The 17220-nt window shown below is 45.8% G+C and overlaps 1 protein-coding gene across 8 annotated transcripts in view; it reads left to right on the top strand.

Moving 5' to 3' along the window:
* The first annotated feature begins 3931 nt into the window (after positions 1–3931).
* The window catches only part of cdc42bpb (CDC42 binding protein kinase beta (DMPK-like)), a 30766-nt gene continuing 17477 nt past the window's right edge, over positions 3932–17220 (top strand). For all 8 annotated transcript variants that reach the window (XM_070548810.1, XM_070548809.1, XM_070548808.1 and 5 more), the window contains exons 1-10: positions 3932–4313; positions 6153–6244; positions 12885–12968; positions 13038–13133; positions 13223–13371; positions 13729–13822; positions 14628–14828; positions 15070–15318; positions 15398–15626; positions 15705–15812. In XM_070548810.1, the coding sequence (XP_070404911.1) occupies positions 4145–4313; positions 6153–6244; positions 12885–12968; positions 13038–13133; positions 13223–13371; positions 13729–13822; positions 14628–14828; positions 15070–15318; positions 15398–15626; positions 15705–15812 (1471 nt within the window). In that variant the 5' untranslated portion in view covers positions 3932–4144. The remainder of the gene's footprint in view (positions 4314–6152; positions 6245–12884; positions 12969–13037; positions 13134–13222; positions 13372–13728; positions 13823–14627; positions 14829–15069; positions 15319–15397; positions 15627–15704; positions 15813–17220) is intronic.

The raw sequence follows: 17220 nt of genomic DNA, 5'->3' as shown, positions 1-17220 counted from the left end.
CGCTTGCACAGGGAGAACATGCAAACTCCATGCAGAAAGATCCCAGGCTGAGAAGCGAACCCAGGACCTTCTTGCTGCAAGGCAACAGCTCTAACCTCTGTGCCACTACGCAGCCCCTGTAAGCATTTTTTAAATACTCAAATTTAATAAATATTCTAAATTTTTAATTACAAGTATTTCAATAAAGTCTTAATTTATAATTAAAAGTCATTCAAAATATCAAACAAATGTAAATAGAAAATATTTATACAATTAATATATAAGTAATTATATAAATATATATAATTTAATTTGACTTCAGGCGTGACCTAATTTATATTATTTTATTATCAAACCGAGATGGAGATAATCTCACATCCAGCAGTGCATGTGTTTTTTTAGTTTTTTTTTGGGGGGGGGGGGGGGGGGGGTTAACTCCTGTCAATCACATACTGATGTCATATATTTGGAGCGTTTCCGGTGCAGGAGGGCGGGGCATACATGTTCCACCAGGATAGCACAGATAGGTGATGTTAGCGAACAAGAGAAGAGCTCCACTTCCGAGTGCCACACATCTGACTTCAAAATAAAAGCATGCAACTAAGTCCATTTTAATCTAAAAAAATGAACACTGTGTTCACTTTTAGTTATTTAGTAAATTGGTCGTGTTTACCGAGTTCTGTTTTTGATTATGCCAGTTTATAAACGACATATAAATGACTTATAGCTTGTCACAAACAATAGATGGTCATCATGGAACTGATGGAACTGAAACAACATCTCGCGGAAAGGTTTTAAGTTCATGTATTTTTGTTGTCAAAAGCCTTAGTAGAACTTTAAAAAACTTACAATATAAACAGCATTTTCAAAACTGAAAATATTCTAATGTAAACCATTAATATTTTCAACATTGGTTAATGAACATGTTTTGAGTAACACGTTAATTCTAAGCAGAGAAAACATTTAATATTTTCAAGCTTGTCATTGATTTAAAAGCGAAAGATTGCTCATTTTGTTTTATTTCATTCTCATTATGGAGTTTATTCTTCTATTATTCTGTGATCAGATGGGATTCTAGAGGCGACAAGAAGGTTTGTGGTCCAACAACATCCCCAAATAAAATACCACGCACATTGTAGGGCAAAAAGTACTTTTGCTCAGCCCAAATTAATGTTGCGCTTTGATTTTGTGATATTCCAAATCACACTTGAAAGTTTTTTTAGTTTGTTTCATAAGATCAATAGTTTACAAGAATCCAAGAAAGAGAAAGAAGATTCTTTGTTGAATTTTGCTAAATCCGTAGATTGTTTTGGATCTCCGACTCTAACCATCATTTCATCATCTGTGGCAGGGAGGTGTTCAAACCTTTTACCATGATGGCTGCCAGATCCTTAAAGTTGATTGTAATTTCTAAGCTGTACTGGACAATAAAAGGCCTGTATTAGTAAAAATCTGAATATAAAACTGTTGTTGATCTACATCAGCCACCTGCTGGAGAAACAAATTTCTTCCATTAAAGCTGCAATGGCCAATTTGGAAAACAAATTACCTTAAAATTATTTTTCATGCCTCCTAACAACGTTCTGATATCGTGAAGCTATAAATATGCTGTGGAGATTAAAAAAAATGGAAAATAATTAGGAAAGTGGTTCTCTCGCATTTGTATTCAAACCTCCACCAATAACATGTTTCGGACCAAAAGCAACTGTTGGACCATCCGGCTGTCAGTCTTGCCGAACCGCCATACTTCCCTGGGTCTTCCACTCATCACACACTCACGTATTCAGCAGCAGAACACCACTGGTGTGAGGTTCCCCTCTCAGTAACATCAGAGAAGGAGAAACAGCCAGCTGCTACCACTTCAGCTTTAGGACAAACTACGAGAGTCCCAAAAAGAAAAACACCATTTGAAGTAATGAACAACAATAGATGTTTGGATCTAGAAAGGGTGGCTGGTGTTTAGCACAATCTCGTTTCTTCCTGCATTGCGGGTTTCCAGTTCTGGCAGAAGCGTCTCAGGGAAGATACCTGAGGGGAGGGGTGAGTCTTCCATGACAATGCTGCGTTCAAAACCTGGTTTGTTTGCAGATTCGCCAAACAGCTTTAAATACAATTGTGGGCTGCACAAAATCATTGTTACTTCTGCATCTTAATTATATTAGTTTTACAATTTTTTAGCTTAATTTTTCTAAATGACTTTTATCATTACTCTTGCCCCTTGTTGTTTGTTCGCATGTTGTGCTGTGCTTCTTTTATTGTAGCTGTACAATTCCTTATTTTCTACCTATGAGTTTCAAATATCGGATACTTGACTAGTCTCACCCCAAGGGCAACGATTGGCCCTGGGCTTCACTTTGGACATGCCTGGTGTATGGGATCTTAGATACCCTTTATAGGGAGCCTATCTCCTCTCCTTCCGATCTCAGAACGGAGCTATAAAGGTAACTTTCTGGTCTGCTTTGCCTGACGCCCTGAATCACACATATGTTGAACTTCCATCTATCCATTTTCATCTGCTTATCCAGAGTCGGGGCGCGGGGGGAGTAGCCTTAAGCTTGGTTTATGCTTGACGCATTCACTTTCCGCTTGGTGATGCGGCTCGCAGATGGAACGCGCTTCACAACTTGCAGCGTTTATGGTTCATGCAGCTCGTCTCTGCGGTGAGCCAATATCCTCCCAAACTGAACGGGGCAGCATGGAGCTCTACAGCATGCATCCAACACTACACCATAGTAGAAGTAAAAATTACTGTTGTTTACAACATGGCATTCCAGCGTTTTTAACAGCGTCCTCGTCTTTTCCAACAGTGCGAGCTATTTCTCTCTAAGAATTATCAACAACATGTTGATCACGGTGATCTTTGAGAGCTGAATCACACAAATGTCTGTATTTACGAACCTCTGCCATACTAGTTCTTGCCAGTCTGCCATGTTTTTCCATGTCCGACCGTTCGCGTGGTTAGAAAATTTCCTAGGTGTGCGGTGCGGAAATTTTGGGCCATGCGGAGGCGCGGTGGAGGGGCGTGGTTGTTAAAATGACGCAATTTTGCCGCGCGGAGCTGTGCGGACGCGTCAAGCATAAACCAACCTTAAGTCGGGATGCCCAGACTTCCCCAGCCACTTAGACCAGCTCTTCCTGGGGAAACCCAAGGCATTCCCTTGCCAGGTGAGACATAGTCCCTCACATGTCTTTGTTTAGGCCTCCTCCCGGTTGGATGTGCCTGGAAACCCTCGCCAGGAAGGCGTCCTGACCAGTTGTCCGAGCCATCTCAACCGGCTCCTCTCGATGTGGAGGAGCAGCAAATCTACTCTGATCCCCTCCCGGATGACTCCTCCCGGTTGGACGTGCCCAGAAACCCTCACCAGTGAGGCGTACAGGAGGCATCCTAACTAAATGCCCAAGCCACCTCTACTAGCTCCTCTTGATGTGGAGGAGTGTAGAAATCCTGTCCATAAAAGTTATGAATAGGTTCAGTTCTGCCAGTCCAGTGGAACTAGATTTATCATAAAAAAGTCATAATATTTTTCTGTGTTTTATTAATTTGTGCATTTTATTACATTCATTTAAATGAATATTGAGATCCCACACAAACTGGACCGCTCGAGAATTTTATTGTGAAGTTCCCATAACCGGAAGCGAAAGAAATATGTTTCGTTTGTTCTGGATGATCCGACCTGGATTCAGCCATATTCCCACTGCTCAGCCACACCGGCAGGCGCTTCAAACTGTTCAAAAATCGTCTCTAGTTCTCCGAAACACTACCCCCCGGTACCGACCGACATTTTGAGTCCAGCCGAGCCGGTTTCGGAGCTTATCGGACCTGTCTCTGGGCTGGTAAACCGACCTGCGGACATGAAGCCACGGCAGTCAGCCTGAGAGTCGACGCTCCTCCCGACGTCCCGATTTCTGAGAGGAAAGTCCAGATTTAGCGGATTAAAGCCGATGTTGAGGGCGGAGAGACACGGGCCTACAGGCTGTTCGGAGCGACGGTAACCAGCGGAGACGCCCAGACTCACCGACATCCCGGCGACTCAAAATGTCGGGAATGTTTTCCCGGAGCTAACGCGCTAGCTGCTGGTAGCGGACAGGGCAGGAAGCGGAGGCGCAGAGGGCCGGGCTGTGGTGAGAGTTTCTACGGGAGCGCGGATCGTCCCTCCCGGCCAGGATGTCTGCTCAGGAGCGTCTGAAGCGGCTGGAGGAGCTCCTGCTGGGGCAGAAGGAAGCGGGATGTCTGAGCGTGGAGGCGCTTCTCGACCTGCTGCTGTGTCTCTTCACCGAGTGCAGCAACTCTCCGTTAAAGAGGGAGAAGCACATCACAGACTTCCTGGAATGGGGTAAGAACCAGAACCAGGTGTTCCATCAAACAACCACACATACGTGAATCATGGACCTCCATGGAAACATCAGCTGCTCCTCAGAGATGTCACCAAGGACAGTTTGATGCTTCTTCTGATACAGGATGCTCTGCTTCCGGATGCAGCCTGGCAGGGTTTAGTACCCCTCCTGGTGGAATCTCTTAGATGTCCTAAAACCTCCAAGGGCTTTCCCCATGAGGTTTTCTTAGAACCAGTCCCAAAGATGGGCATCAGGAGAAGGATGGTTCCCAGATCCTCCCTCCGTCATGGGTGTGATCCTGTGAGAAAGGAGGGATTCAGCACAGAAACCGCAGCGGTTTACAACTCCGTTCCCAATGATATATTTAAGTGTGTTCAGACCACAGATGGTTTAAATGGTTGGAGATGTTCCTTTAGTGAGGATCCAGGCTCCTCAAGGCGTCCAGGAGGGAGAATGCTGCTGGGATCAGGGTTTTCAGATGCGGATGAAAGATCCGTTTGGGTTGCTAAAGGATTTTTTAGGGTGAATCCAACGATTCCTGAACGACTCTTCTCTGGCTCAGAGAAAAAGTCTAGATTTCAGTAAAGGTTTGTGGTCTCAGGTGAACCTGGAGGTCTGGGGATTAAAGGTTCTCCAGGATGAAGGTGTTGGATCGGTTTGTGCGTGTAACTAAAACACAAAGTACCTGTTTTTAGTGCAGATGAGTGGAAACGGCAGCTGCTCAGTGGCCCAGTTTGGCCCACATTGTCCTGGTTCAGCCTGTCCCTGTTTAAGAGTCTGTCCTGATTTGTGTGACCTGGATCCAGCAGCTACTTAAGTCTCAGATGTTTCTGTCTCTGATGGTCAGACGGATGCGTCTCTGGTAGAGGGATGAACTCGAACCAAACATTTGTTGTGTTAATTCATGAGCTGATGGTTGTTGGACAAAGAAACAGGAGTCCTCCACATTGCATTCTGGGTAGTTTGGAGCTGTGCTGAGAAGCATATCTCACATTAATTTCTCGTTGTTACCTGAGAAAACCAAGTTCTACCTGGAGATCAGTTCTGATCTTTCCTGGTTTGGTCAGCTGAAAGGCAGCGTTTTACGGTTAGTGTGAACGACCACCTGACATTAGACACATTCAGTGTTAAAACAAGCGTCGGAGGCTTAAAAGTCACAGAAAACCAGCTGATGATTTCTGATCTGCATCTGTGGTTTGTGTTCGATTAGCATTTGGACTTTTAGGATGATTGCTGATTTTTCCAGAACCTTCAGCGATGTCGTCATTTCAGACGCAGAAACGGACTCAACTCTGAGCATTTCGATGCTGTTTCTGTTTGATTTAATTTGAACAAGCGTTTTCTCAGGAAAGAATCTGTGAAAAGGGTGGTACATCTCATAAACACTGCAGATTATGTCACCGTCAGACGTTACCATGGCGATCCACCTTAAGAGAACTGAAACTCTGTTTGGTGCAACTTTCCCTTCAAACCCAGTGGTCCTGATGGGAGTAAACCAGGAACTGAAACTTTTCCTGCTTTTAAACTGGATCTGGATCTAGACTCAAACTGAACCGGGTCTGGTTCTGCTGCTGAATAGTCTTTGGGTGTCAGGTCTCCATCAGAATAATGGTCCAGAGGTTGCACCTGGTTTCAGGTTCAATTCTGCTTCTATCTGTGGAGGAGGGAAGCTGCTGCTGCTCTGATGTTCTGGTTCCCCCTCCACTTTGTGTGACCCAGATAAATCTGATTCCCGATCAGATGAATTAAAGATGAGTGAGGGGCTGCGGGGTCCTAGTGCCCCCACTCCTTAGCAGGAAGGATCTGTTCTCTGAACGTTTGTGTTTGTGTGTCTGCAGCCAAGCCCTTCACCACCAGAGTGAAGGACATGCGGCTGCACAGGGACGACTTTGAGATGCTGAAGGTGATCGGCCGAGGAGCCTTCGGCGAGGTAAGACCCCACCCATGCTTCTCCACCTCTTCACCGAGTTACTAATGCTTGAAAGTGTCAGCTGAAACAGGTTCCCGTTCTCTCCTGTTTTTATATGTTTACTTTTCAAAACTCTAATTTTCTTAATCTAAAAATGATTATTCTAAAGAATAAATATTGGGAAAAAAAATTTGTCTGAAAGAAGAAAATTTGCTTCTTTTGTAGAAACAGGAACTCAATTTTAGGCCTTTTTTATTTCTTGCGGGTGTTTAGTTATTAAAAGTGACCCACTGAAAAACTTTACCCTAGACTCAAACACAAAAGCCCGGCTGAGCCCCTCTGACATTGACAATAAAATGGACCCTCCCTCTTTTTTTTTTGCATGTTGGATAAAGTATTCCCTAAAAATTCCAGCTGCTGGTGTCATTTCCTTCAAGAGAATAAAACTCCTGATCCCAGCTTGTAGGGATGTGTTGCAGGAATGAGGAGAATTCCCAGCACACTCCAAACATTGTTGAGACTAACTTAACTGCATTCTCTTTATTGAGCAGCTGACAGAACAATGAGCCGAGCGACGGGTGACAAGGATGTGAAAATGACGGAGACAGGAAGCACCAAGGCATCCTGTTGCTAATTATGTATCGATGCACTGTGAACACGTCTCTGTGGACATAAAAGGACATCTGAGCTCAGAGCAGACGTTCCTAATCAATCAGCTGGGCATTTGAAAACGTTCCTTTTACACTTGGTCTAAACTTCCTGAATGGCCTCAGTTCAGAGAATTGGCTTTTCAGGATTAATGAGCTAACTGCTAGTCTGTGTGCAGCCTAAGTCAAGTGTGTTTTATATTATGACATAAAACTAAAAACATCATTAATTAAAATTTTCCCATCAGTTTATATCATAGTGTACATATAGTTGTAATTTTCATCAGTAGTGATTAGGGTTGTCACGGTAACCGGTGTAGCGGTAAACCCCGGTAAAAAAGTTGACAGTAATAATAACCATCTTGTTTTTAAAAGAAATATATTATCTTGGTGGATTACCGTGGCTGCGGTGTAGGTGCGGTGACCCTTACCAGCCACCGTATCATCTGCTGAAGTTGCCGGCAGCACATGCGCACTTTGTTGTTTACAACCAAAACTTTCTTGAAGCTAAAGCTGAAATAATGGCCAAAGGAGGAGACGGCAGCACTCAGGACATTTATCATCCCTCAAAGAAGACAAAGTCTGAAGTACGGGCATCTTTTGGATATTTGAAGAATGTCGAGGGACAGTTGATGGAAGACTGCTATCCTGTTTGCGGCACGTGCAGAAAAAGTGTCTGTGAAAGGCAGCAACGCTTCAAATCTCATGACACATCTGCGTGACCATCACCCACATCTCTACAGTCAACGCAAGGCAAGCTAACGTTAGCGTTTTAGCTCAAATGCGTGATCCGAGGATTTGGGTTGAGGGAGAATGCAACGAGTCGCTATATAAAGCAGCCGCAGCGCCGCTACCTGCATATAAACCGTGTCGCGGACACCCCCATGTTGAAATGACGCTATGCATTACGGGGCTCCCAGGGGCAGATAAGAGTTGGTCTCTCTCCGACAATAATTATGAATTGATGACATTTTCCCACATCTGCAAATCTCACTGGAAGGACACAAACCGAGGGCAATATTTTCCTGTTATACGGTTTATTACTCAAGTAAGGGTAAAAAAGTATCTGATTAGAAGGCTACTTGAGTATCATCTGATCTAATATTTTTAAATGATGACATCAAACAGACAGGAAATAAGAAGTTATGGGCAAATATTGGTATTTTAAAGACTAAAGGGGAAAAATGTAAACAAATAAACAACATAATTACAAAATAACTAATTTTAGGCAAAATTTAGACACAAACTGAGGACAATATTTTCTGACATACAGGGTTTATTTAATTGTGTGAAAATGTAGCATGTTTAAAAAAATACTGCGATAATACCGAAAACCGTGGTAATTTTGGTCACAATAACCGTGAGGTTAAATTTTCACACCGTGACAACCCTAGTAGTGATAAATAAACCACAATCCAACATGGACGCTGGCACGAGTCTGACATCGTGGAAGGAGAGATGGGACTGTTGTAGACGGGAACGAGCGTCAGTTTGCTCCAAATGGAAGAACCAAAACCAAGGAGGAGGACTAATTTGTTGCTTTGTGGATAAAAGCTATGAAACAACGCGTCGCCTCGCTTTAATGAGAGACTGTTTATTTATGTTTATGTTTATTTATTTAGCAGACGCTTTTATCCAAAGCGACTTACAATTTATAACCTATAGGGCATGTTGTGACCTGTGGGGGAAACCGGAGTACCCGGAGGAGACTGGGTTGTAGCTTCCTGTGTGTGGCGTTGACGGAGGCGACGGGGTGTGTTACAGCGAGCTGAGGTGAAGAGGTCTGCTGGAGGCCTTCAGCAGTTACACGTTGAACTCTAAACACACACTTTAGAGCAGAGCGGTCCCTGAACAACGTTCAGTGTGGGAGAAACGTTCATGTTGTTGTTGACGTCTTTTAGCACCCGTTAGCTTCACTCTAGCCACACTTCCACCAGAAGACGGGTCAGAATGTACAGAAAATGTGCCGCATCGTGATGAGGATGTTATCGGCTGAGACTGCAGGCCGTCCGTACTAACCCTGACCTTGACCCTGAATGCAGCAGAAGTGCTCATTTAGCTGATTTTGTTTTGCTAATGAAATCAGAACTCCATGTCAACAACCAGAGGCCCTTCAGGAAGCAGGCCAAAGAGGAGTTGTTTACCGTTACCTAAAGTTCATTTTAAACGGCTCCTAAAGTATCCCAGGTTCCTCCTCCAGAGGCTCCGAGTTGTTTGTCTGGTCGGTCATTCAGTAACTCACCTGCTGTCTGATTACGGCTGAAGCCAAAGTCCACGCCGCCAGACTCGTCTCACTGACTGAAAACAACTGTAAATCACTTTTAGCGTCTTTGTTTCATTCAGTATTCAGACTTCTGTGTCGCTCACAGAAAACAAGTCCAGAAGAACACAGCGACCGCTGATCTGAGGTCTGGCGGCTCTCCCGGAACACGTTAAGTTAAAAGTAAACCGGGATGCTATTCTTCGGTCTGTGGCATTAATCGTAGTAAAATATAAACCGTGTGAAAATCAGAATCCTGCAGCTGCGAACCGCTGCTGTGGCCTGTTATTTATTCTCTTCAGCAGCAGATCTCGGATCAGATCAGGGACGGACCCGGGAGCTCGGCTGGGTTTGAACTGGAAATGTTAACCTTCACAGAAACACATCTACACCAGTAAAACTTTTACTCCTTCAAAATAAGAGTTTTGCTTAATGTTTTCCAACAGATTTGTGACGTTTTAAATTTCTCCTGCTTTGGTCTCGTTAGCATTAAACATTTTTATTGTGGTTATTTTTAAATGCAGCCTCTAGATTCTCACTTGCAGCTAGAAGAATCCCTCATTGTTGTTTTTTCAGGCTCAAACATTCAGAGACAGAAACCGCGCTGCAAGAAAGTGCTTGTCCCCGCTTCCCCGTGTCTTAGCTTGCACGAAGTTTCTGGTGGTTTTTAGCTGGAGGAGAACGAAAGTAGCCATGTTCTAGGCAGGACCAGCTTCCTCTAGGTGTGCTTAGAGTGGACACATTTATACAAGTTTCTCCTCAAACAGGATCAGATCCAACAGGATGCCAGAGTTTCCGGGACTTCCTGTGCACGCTGAAGCTGCAGCTTTTCCTTATCGGCTGCAGGCTATTCTGCATGGGAACGTTCACCCCGGGAACGTCACCAAAGCCTTTCTCAGACAGGAGCATCGCTGTGCTGAACACCCTGTTGTGTAACTGTGGCAGCTGTGTACTGTTGCTGAGTGTGCGTGTGTGTGTGCACGCGCATTGCTCGCATACCAGAGGAAAGGTGTGTCTGAGCCACACCTGTCAGCCGCCTCAGGATTTAAACACACGTACAGGTTGGTGTTGTTGGACTTGTGAGGACTCAGGTTGGTCCTCACAAACACACAAATCCACCTCCAACACACATCAGAGCACCTCGCTGCAGGAGTGTACAGACAGGTATTCCAGGTGTGGTCGGTTTACCAGAACCTGTCCACGTCACGGCTCTGTGCTGACCTGCGGCGGTGCGCGTTTGCCTGTTAGCGATATATTTTACGAACCACTGGATAGAGCTGATGAAACTTCGTTGAAGTTTGAAACTGATCATCTTTTGTTTTCAGTCTGATTGAAGATGGCCGCCTGATTAAGGAACCGTATTAAACAGAAAATCGTCTTTAGCCGAGTCGTTTTACAGATATTAGACCAAAATGTGACCAGGAAGCAGCTGAGAGTCGGCCTGAGTTTGGGCTGATTGCACAACGTGGTGACGCTCCACCACATGAGATCTGACCCACACGCGTCTGTCATGCTTGGACGTGTGATGATGGCGTGCATTCCTCCGGGCGATGCTAGAGCTCTAATTGGTACATATTTTTGAAAGCAGAGCAGCATTCTGCTTGCAGACGGTAGGAACCACGATCAGACTAAAACCGAACAACAGACAGAGAAACAGTCTGGTCTGAGGTTAGAGTGGCTCATCGTGTGGAGCTGCAACACCTCCTGGGATTAAACGTGTGGGGTTGAGTTTATGCCCAGCTACAATAACATCAGACCTATTGGGAAAGTAGGTGTGTGTTGCTGGGTGGGGTCACACTTCCTCAGCGTTAGTTCAGTTACTGCAGCTAGGAAAAAATTAGTTTATATCCCATAAATGCTCTCTTTAGGAGTTTGTCATGTCCAAGTCCCGACCCGTCTCGTCTGTTAAACACCTGAAGAGAGGCTGGTAGGAGGACACGGTCTCTAAAAACCACTGAAACCACACAGCCGCGTGAGAGGCTAATGGTTATATGACCTTTGATGAGGCTTCATTTAGAGGTCCTACACACACACACACACACACACACACACACACACACACACACACACACACACACACACACACACACACACACACACACACACACACACACACACACACATCATACCACTGAAAATTATGGAGCTCATTGCTCTTGACTAAAGTACGTGAGATTCGTTCAGGTTGATAAACAACAAACTTCATTCAGCAGCTTCTTTAAGTTTTATTTTGTGGGTCAGAAGTTACTGATTGTATTTAAGTCTTTTCTGCTGTGACAGCCAGGAGTTGATATCGGTCCTGCTGTGGTTGTTTAGGGTTAGATGGCTGCATAAAAGCAAGGAGTGAGTTTCCGACTCATTAGCTGACAAACACAGAGGAAGGCAGCTTTAAAGGCTCGGCACACGGGAGGCGACATCGCCTCTCCTCCATTCATTTTCAGTGAGACATTCATGACAAAGCGATAATCACGGGTCTCTCTCCTACTAAGCGAAACGCGAAAAACGTGCATGTGAAATTTTGTGCTCGTGCACGTGTCGTGCACAGGCGACCCAGCGATGCGATCTCAGAAAATATTTTCAACTTTTCATCGCTGTCGCTCGGACGAGGACCAATCAACGAAGGTTTCATTCACTGACCAATGAGCGGACAGGATGCTCCGTACACCTCCGAGCAAACGTGGAGGAGAAGTTGATACTTGCTGTGACGGATTTCCCAGAACCGTACAATATTTCACAAAATACTCACGACTCAGGGTTGCGAATGACCACAGTCACCAATTCTTTTCATGTGTCTTGCCCATGTATGTCTGATCTCTGAATTGTGTGTACTGAAACTCTAATTTCCCTCTGGGATTAGTAAAGTATCTTTGATTGATTGATTGATTGATTGAAAAAGGCCGAATTATGATTATGATAACTCTAACTCTAGCAGCACCTTGTGAAACATCATATCTACCGCTTTTTGAACTCTGAACCGCTTAAATAACCTTAATTCCCTCCAACCTGACACAGCCAAGCAAAACAACGAAAGATTCGATTTCGCCATGGAACAGAACGCGTAGACGGCTTTGCCGCTGGCCGTGGGTCGCCTCCTGTGTGTCGAGCCCATAAAGATCGTTTTGAACATTGAAAGGAGAACTGTTCCGTTTTGTGACTGTCTCTGAAGCTGCTTCTGGAGATGGATCTGATGTTGGCGACTACATTAGCATCAACTGGTTACAAAGGTTTGTTTGAGGTTAGCGTTAGCTCCTGGAGCTCCTGCAGGTTCTGCGCATTAGAGAACCTCCACCTCCAAGTCACCATCATCTAGAGCCGTCTTCGTCTCTAAGGTGGAAGCTCATCTCCTCGCTGTGGTGAGATTGGAGGAGGGAACTCAAAAGTGCTGGAGGCGACTTTAAACAGCAGGAACGGCGTGACTGAGATGCGGTGGTTCTGGTTAGAACCCGATAACCGACCCAGTCAAGGCGACTGAACCTCGCAGCACATCAGAGAACAGGAGTTTATTAATAATTCAGTCAAGTAGAAAACCAGGAGCAGATCAATAATAGGATGAAGTTGTCATTATTGATTTAGTCTTCGTCTCCTGCTGGTCCAGCTCAGACGTCGGGTTGTGGCTTTTAGTCTCTTATCTTATTTGTTTATTTGGCTTCGGGGGGACAAACACATCTGGAGGAGTAACAGCATCCTCAGGGTGTGTGTTCCAGGTGTTGTCTGATGCTCCACATGTTTGACTGCTGCCCCTCCCTCCTCTCAGGTCGCCGTGGTGAAGATGAAAAACACTGAGCGGGTTTACGCCATGAAGATCCTGAATAAGTGGGAGATGCTGAAGAGAGCCGAGGTGGGCGTGGCCTTCATCCTTGCCGCGCAGCTGTGATGTTGGCGTGTTGTTGATATGTTCTGTGTGCAGACGGCGTGTTTCCGTGAGGAGCGTGACGTCCTGGTGAAGGGGGACAGCCAGTGGATCACCACACTGCACTACGCCTTCCAGGACGACAACTTCCTGGTTGGTATCACTCTTACAGCCCGCCTCCCCCTCAGCCCTCACGCTGGCGTGTAAACATCACACGTACCTGTGTACCTGTCCTCCTGCAGTACCTGGTGATGGACTACTATGTGGGCGGAGATCTGCTGACGCTGCTCAGTAAGTTTGAGGACCGTCTTCCTGAAGACATGTCCAGGTTCTACGTGGCAGAGATGGTGCTGGCTATCCACTCCATCCACCAGCAGCGTTACATCCACAGGTGGGTTCAGGTGTGTGTGTGTGTGTGTGTGTGTGTGTGTGTTTGTGTGTGTGTGTGTGTGTGTGTGTTTGTGTGTTTGTTTGTTTGTTTGTTTGTTTGTTTATGGGGGCGGGGCATAGTGACAGCAGTACACAAACTGGTTCCATCAGTCGTGGCCAGAAACAGGAAGTGTGCTGTTCCTGACAGCAGTGTCTTCTGGGAGATGTAGTTGCATCCTGCTCAGCCTTGGACTTTCCTTCCTGGAGCAGCTGGATGTGTGTCGAGCAGCGTTTTAGAACTCTGTAGAACGTGATGGATCCGATTGTTCGCTCTGAGCTCAGAGTTTTCTCCGTCTGAATGTGTGTTTGTGCTCCGCAGGGACATCAAACCAGACAACGTTCTTCTGGACGTCAATGGGCACATTCGGCTCGCCGACTTCGGCTCGTGCCTGCGCATGATGGAGGATGGCACGGTAAGACGCACAGATGCACGTTCTGAACAACACCCAGCGTCCGGCCCGCAGCCATCTGCACGCGGAGCTGAAGTTGGTTTTTACCTCGCCTCCCCTGATCAGACCTCCTCCGAGGTTCTCTGTGAAACTAAAGTCTGTTTTTATTTCCTGTCCGACCTGGGTCAGATTGTTTAGGTGTCATGTCTCCTCTTGGCTGCTGATTTTAGTTCCCTCCTCAGCTTTTATCTGATTCATCTTATGGTTTCCTCAGCATCTTTTCTTTTTGGTCTTAAAACACCTCAAATCAACCGGGTTTATTACATTTGTCTGCTCTAGTTCTGTCTGGGGAGTCTTAACTGGTTAAACTACGAAGCCCATAATGCAGCGGGGCACCAGCAGACAGAAACGGCTTGTTCTGCTCCTGAAGCTTGTTGGTTTTAGTCGTTCAAGTAAATAATGTTTTATTAAGGTTTGGTCTGAAGACAAATTTCCAAAGATGGCCGAACTTGTCAGCAGCAGGTTAATGAGCACCATACGAGTTTGTTTAACGCCCAGCAACACAACCGCTTTAGGCCTTTAGTTTTTATACCGACTAATATTAATATTAATAAACTAGCGTTTAAAACTGGAATTCTCTCCCCTTTTGTCCTCGTATCTCCAGTTCTTCCTGCAATGAGTCCTGAGAAATGATGGTCCGTGAAGGAGATGCGTCCTTCAAACTTAAGACAGTTTAAGTTTGAGGGTTTTGGTTTTTTATATTTAAGTAAAACGGTGTTAAAAACGGGTTCTTGTATTTAGCTCGGAGTTCCTCCTGTTTTGGCTCCAGGTCCAGTCCTCGGTGGCGGTCGGCACTCCGGACTACATTTCCCCTGAGATCCTGCAGGCCATGGAGGACGGGATGGGCCGCTACGGCCCGGAGTGCGACTGGTGGTCTCTGGGGGTCTGCATGTACGAGATGCTGTACGGAGAGACGCCGTTCTACGCCGAGTCGCTGGTGGAGACGTACGGCAAGATCATGAACCACGAGGTCAGAAACTCTCACGCCGCCGCAGTTCTTATGTAATCTGATTACTCTGTGCTGAAGTGCTGCCTCATGTTCAGCAGGTCTGCTGCAGTTTCCAGGTTAAATGTTTGTCTCCAGACTCTCGTCCTACTTCCTTTCTTCTAAATCTGGAAGTGTCCCTCAGTGGACGGTCGTCTCACTCTGCTTTCCATTCCTGTCTCTTTACCCCCCCCCCCCCCCAATCCTAATCCTGCTTTGTTTCCAGGATCGTTTCCAGTTCCCCTCCCATGTGAGCGACGTCTCCGACGATGCCAAGGACCTGATCCAGCGGCTGCTCTGCTCCAGGGACCGTCGGCTCGGGCTGAACGGGATTTCGGATTTTAAGAGCCACCCGTTCTTCACTGGGATTGACTGGGACAACATCCGGTCCCTGGAGGCTCCGTATATCCCTGACGTGTCCTCTCCCACAGACACGTCCAACTTTGACGTGGACGATGACGTGCTGAAGAACCTGGTGAGAGCTGGACCCAGAACAGGAACCGGAACCATTTATGAGGGTTTGGATCACGGCCCCGTGTTGTTTCTCCCTTCAGGACATCGGACCTCCGGTTTCTCACACCAGCTTCACCGGGCAGCACCTCCCCTTCGTCGGCTTCACCTTCACCACCGACAGCTGCTTCTCGGACCGCAGCGCCATCTGCCGCACGGCTCTGGAGGTCCGACAGGAGACGGGAGGAGGTGGAGGGCAGGAGGTGGAAGCATTTGAGAAAAGGATCCGGCGTCTGGAGCAGGAGAAACAGGAGCTGAACCGCAAACTACAAGGTGAGATCAACGACACCCTCACATTCAGAAGGTGCATCATTCCTGCAGCACTCCTCCCAAACCTCCTTGTTCCTGCAGAGTCCACGCAGGCCCTGCAGGCTCCGACCCGAGGAGGAACCCTGGCTCGAGACAAAGAAATCAAAAAGCTGAATGAGGAGATCGAACGGCTGAAGAAGAAGCTGGCAGGTCAGTCGGTCCCTCTCCATCACCAGCATCAGTGACTTCAGCCCAGGCACAGCAGGGTCACTAGTCTCTCCTGATTTCAGCTGTTTATGCCCGCTCTCCTTCTGCTGAGCCGCTGCAGTCGTTTTCATCTCTGATTCTTTGATATGAGTTAAAGTTATAATGAGTAAAATCCGCTCAGTGATGCAGCTCTGGAAGCTGCAGGAGTGGTTTTGACCAGCTCAGTGGCCTCGCGGTTAGGGCTGGGGTAAACCATTATTCTGACTTTGATTATTTTGACTTCTGATTATTTTATCGAATAGTCAACTATTCTAATGACTATTTAGACGATTAATTGAATGATTATTTTTCTATTGCACAGTTAACAAAAACCAAAAAATCTCTAATAAATTCCTCAAAAAAGTGATAAGTTGTTACTGTAAGAGAATAAACACTACAGGCCTTCCATTTTGTACAACACTGCTTTTATTGTGTTGGTTGGTTATGTTCTGGTGACGTGTAGAACTTGGGAGAGCAGGCTGCTGCCTGAGAGGTGGTTGGAGACGGAGTGTCTCCATGCTGCTTTGTTTTGGTCACTTATGTGCGTGAGGCGAGTGATGTTACGACTCTTCCTGGGGAGTTTGGCTCGTGTGCAAAAAGGAAGGGACAACAACGGGATTTAAAAGTTAAAATGATGATCAGGTTTATTTACAACAACAAAACATAAATCTTTCCATCCACAGGCTGGGAATAATAAAACTAATTCTGCCTGTGGGGAATTAAAACAAAGTACAAATAAGTAGGGATGTCCCACTGGGCAAAGATTACAGGGTTCTGGACCAAAATAAGAATCTCCAAACTCTAAATAGCGCAGTTAAACCAAACTCAAGGTGATATTTTACACTAAACCGAAAACCCACAACACTCTAAATGTAATAAAAGGGAGATCTACACCACAAAAAAGATGAACTCTAAACCAAAACGTAACAGCTTATCCAAACGCAAGAAGCTGTTAGCGAAAATTCCATTCCATTTATTTGATAAAGCACATTTAAAAACGGCATGTGAGCTGACCAAAGTGCTGTACAGGGATAATAACATATAAGGTTAAAAGAATAAAACAGCTAGAGTACAGCACAAAGAACCAAACAAGAGAAGTCAGTAAAAGACTTGTGGAAATAAACCATCGATAAAATAGCTAGGCAGTAACAGCAAGGGAATAAAAGTAAGTCTTTAAGTGAGACTTCAAAACCACAATGGAGGGGCAGAGTCTGATATCCAACGGGAGATCATTCCAGTGTTTAGGAGCGCAGACAGAGAAAGCTCATTCACCACGGGTTTTGCAGCGTAGATGGGGAATCTGTAGTAGGTGTAGGTCACCTGAACGGAGAGTCCTGCCCAGCATATAAGGAGTGAGTAACTCGGAAATGTA

This window comes from Nothobranchius furzeri, chromosome 2 (genome assembly GCF_043380555.1).
Source record: "Nothobranchius furzeri strain GRZ-AD chromosome 2, NfurGRZ-RIMD1, whole genome shotgun sequence".
NCBI lineage: Eukaryota > Metazoa > Chordata > Actinopteri > Cyprinodontiformes > Nothobranchiidae > Nothobranchius > Nothobranchius furzeri.
Note: the sequence above shows the minus strand (reverse complement) of the source record. Positions and strands in the feature narration are given on the sequence as shown.